This window comes from Salvia hispanica, chromosome 1 (genome assembly GCF_029641045.1).
Source record: "Salvia hispanica isolate PSC_SH4W2 chromosome 1, Shi_PSC_v1, whole genome shotgun sequence".
NCBI lineage: Eukaryota > Viridiplantae > Streptophyta > Magnoliopsida > Lamiales > Lamiaceae > Salvia > Salvia hispanica.
The window spans coordinates 45,274,380-45,277,717 of record NC_142692.1 but is presented as its reverse complement, the minus strand read 5'-3'; the positions used below and the strand labels follow the sequence as shown (position 1 = coordinate 45,277,717).

At 40.0% G+C, this 3,338-nt stretch overlaps 1 protein-coding gene across 1 annotated transcript; it reads right to left on the bottom strand.

The window, feature by feature from the left end:
• Positions 1 to 419: 419 nt before the first annotated feature.
• LOC125224131 (serine carboxypeptidase 1-like) lies at positions 420 to 2,434 on the bottom strand. The gene is made up of 7 exons (XM_048127488.2): positions 2,080 to 2,434; positions 1,876 to 1,983; positions 1,513 to 1,784; positions 1,196 to 1,435; positions 989 to 1,110; positions 816 to 905; positions 420 to 697 (listed from the first exon to the last, which is right to left on the bottom strand). Exons 1-7 carry the CDS (start codon positions 2,432 to 2,434, stop codon positions 448 to 450), a joined length of 1,437 nt encoding a protein of 478 aa, XP_047983445.2. The 3' UTR covers positions 420 to 447.
• Between the last annotated feature and the right edge of the window lie 904 nt (positions 2,435 to 3,338).

The following is a 3,338-nucleotide window of genomic DNA, read 5'->3' as shown; positions in this document are numbered from 1 at the left end:
CAATTCTTCCGTTCAGCTACACCATTTTGTTATGACTCCTCTGAATAATGAGTAGTTCATCTAGTAATGTAGCTTCAAGTATAGATTTATTGCACAAAAGACTTTGGTCATATCAGCCTTTAATGTCGTTTCTATAATATTGATTTTTGAAGTATCCACATGCATTTTTTAGATATTATGGGTGACACTCTAATTCAAGATAATTATTTCACAATATGAGATACTCAAACATTTCCAACTCTTCCTCTCATTTTTCTTGATAGGAAAAGTATGGTACTTAAAGATAAAGGTGTGGCTAATATTTTGGAAAATGAAAATACATTTAGAAGTTCATCACAAAACCTCTGTTATTATAAGCAGAACTATGGTAGATAGATAGATAGATAGATAGAACGGACAGTCTTTGACATCGTTCTGTGTTTAATTAGCTCTCTCTTGGTGGCATGTTTAGCTGCTGGGAGGCAGCTTCCCTTCCAAGAAGGACGAGAAGAAGGTGATCGCTCTCTCAGGCTGATAGCTCGGGACGAAATGTCCAGCTCCTCTTATGGTCACAAATGTCAGGTTCTCATATCCCACCGCGTACCCTCCAACCTCGCCCTGATAGTACCATGGGTACCACGAAGTCTTAATAGTGGTGCTTAGTTTGGGCAACGAGTACCTGGTTGTTGTCACCGGCACCACTCCATCTGTGTCGCCACTGTCATTGTTGTAAACAGTTCTTGTTTAGTAGTTGAGATTTTTTTTTCTTGTACTAGTTTGAATTACTATTATATTATGTCTGTTGTTGCAAACGACAGGCATAGTGAGGTAGTTACCTGTAGATCCAGACGCTAATGCCGCTAGCCATGAGCTCCTTGATGACAGGTAAAACCGTCTCCGGCTCATCGGTCCACGATATGAGATTGCTACATTAAGGTAAATCAGTTTATTAACAAGTGTTCATAATTTTTGTCGTAGGATATCATTTTCAGCCGTTAGATCGCATTACCTGCAAGCGTCCCATGGCCCGGGGAGAGCTCCACTGATGTTCGCGTGAAGTGCTTGTTGCACTTCAGGCGTGTTTAGGTACGTGAAAACATAGTCACTCGAGCATGGATCAAATGAAGACAGCTGTTTTCAATGCAAAAATAATTTTTCAAAGATGGGGCTAGAAACTATAGTTAACCCTAAAAACAATACGAGAGGCGTAGTATACCGATGGAGCAGTAGAGTTTGAACCGCAAAGAGGCGCGTAGATGTCATAACCGAATATATTTCCTATTTCACCATCTGCTTGATCCAAAGCTTGTTCGCATTTGTCTGATATTTCAGGAGCCGAAAAGTTGCAGTTTTTGATAATTCCATCGTGACTCTCGTCCGAAATGAGAGCATGCGACCAGTAGTAGTCGTACGAGCCATTTACTTCGTCGAGATAATCAATGTAAGCATTCCCAATCTGCAAAGTGCAAACAGCATCACCGATCAAACTAAGTAGAAAGTCAATAGTTTGTTATGGCTAATGTAGAAACTTACTGCAATTCCTTTCAAATTAATGACAGTTTGATTTGTCACTTTGTTGTTTTTTAGGATCAACTGAGCAAGTTGGGGCACGTAGTGACCGGCATAGCTCTCTCCGGTTATGTAGAAATCGCGAGTTTTGTATTCCGGGAACCTCTCCAGCCAGTTCACCAAGAAAGTGTAGGAATCCGCTGCAGTTTTGGTGTCTCCTGTTACATAGTCCGACGTCGTGTTCGAGTACGAAAATCCAACACCAGCAGGAGACTCCAAAAACAGGACATTAGCCACTATAATACACCAAACAGTTTCCACAACTAAGTTTCTCTTGCAAATATTATTGTTACAAACTTTCATTTAATTTTGTATTTTAGGCCTAACCAGTATTCCAAGCCTTGTTATTGTACCACAACGTCTTTCCGTCTGCATTCACACGGAACGGGCCAAGCTCTGTCATCGCACCATTTCCTATCGAGGAACACCCTGGTCCTGTTTAAGCCATGTACACATTTCAAACAATTAAATTGGTGTATTTGGAAGCCGAATTTCTAGTTTACGCGCATGCAAAACCAGAATTTAACGAACCTCCATTGAGCCACAACACAAGTGGCTTGTTGGAGGAGTCATCAGCCTCGGTGAGCCAATAGAAAAGAGCGCGTCCAGCGGTAGGATCAACAGTGACGTATCCAGAATACTGAGGGAAGGTCACCTGCGGCTGGCCTGGCAGCCCTGTGATCTTGTCATCCTCTTTTAGGCCGTCCTGAGGCAACATGTAGACCGGTGAGTACTCAGTCGAAGCATCCTCGACTACTGCAGATGCTTCCGACCTCCTCTTCTTGTGGCTTTTCAACAGCTCCCTAAGAGGATCGCGGTTCTTGCATTGCACAGAGGCAAAGATGCACACAACAGAAATGAGAAAGATGATCACTCCACCTTTCATTTCTACTCTTTGTTTAGTGATGAATGTGGAGACATGTTTGTGCACTTATATAGCAAGAAAGATTTTAAGTGGATTTTGGGAGGATTGAAAAAGATTGTGATTGAGGCGATGCAAACAGTGTAACTAGTTTAATTTGTTTCATTTGTCTTGGAAGGAAGAGTATTCCACCAAGATAAATAATGAGCGGCGACGGCAGATGCCTAGTTTGTTTTACACCAGCTCATTGCTATTGTTTTCTTCACTTGCTTCAGCTTATTACACGACACCATTTTAGTTACTCAACATTCTTGAAAAAGTATTACAGCAATTGATCATTACTGCCAATACTATGATGTATTTGTAAGTTTTCATCATACCCATTTTAACATCAAAAGTGCAATGAAAAACCATGTTGTTCGTAATTTAATTTTGCAGTTACCACTCCCTCGTTTGGCTTTATGAAGAAAAATAGATGTAAGTAGTGAATGGAATGTAGGTGTCACTATTATATATTGGTTCGTAATAAGATGTGAGTGTAATAATTTAGTACAAGGCAAAATGCATTTAATAAAAATGGAAAACAACAGTGGAACTTTAAATCGCAGACGTACCAAAACTGAAAAATGTGACATTATTTTACGGATGGAAAGGGTATTATTATAGGCTAACAATACGACTTAGAATCAATAATAAACTGGCAAATTTGGAAGTAGTCTTTATAGTTCCTAACTTCTACTCCCTCCGTCCCATTCAAGATGATCACCTTTCCTTTTTTGTTTGTCTCAATCAAGATGGTCAATTTCCAATTTTGGAAATAACCTCCGCTCTCCTTTCTCCTCATTAAAATATTCAACTACTTTTTTCCTCTCTACTTTATTACACGTAACAGCACTTCCTAAAATCTCGTATCACTCAAGAATGTGAT

What these genes read in the sequence shown, in the direction of transcription:
- LOC125224131 (XM_048127488.2), bottom strand. Translation starts at nt 2,434, where the DNA reads ATGAAAGGTGGAGTGATCATCTTTCTCATTTCTGTTGTGTGCATCTTT. An exon ending in TAACAAGGCTTGGAATACTG is followed by an intron (nt 1,785 to 1,875) that starts GTTAGGCCTAAA and finishes GGTGTATTATAG; the next exon opens with TGGCTAATGTCCTGTTTTTG. An exon ending in GGGCCATGGGACGCTTGCAG is followed by an intron (nt 906 to 988) that starts GTAATGCGATCT and finishes ACCTTAATGTAG; the next exon opens with CAATCTCATATCGTGGACCG.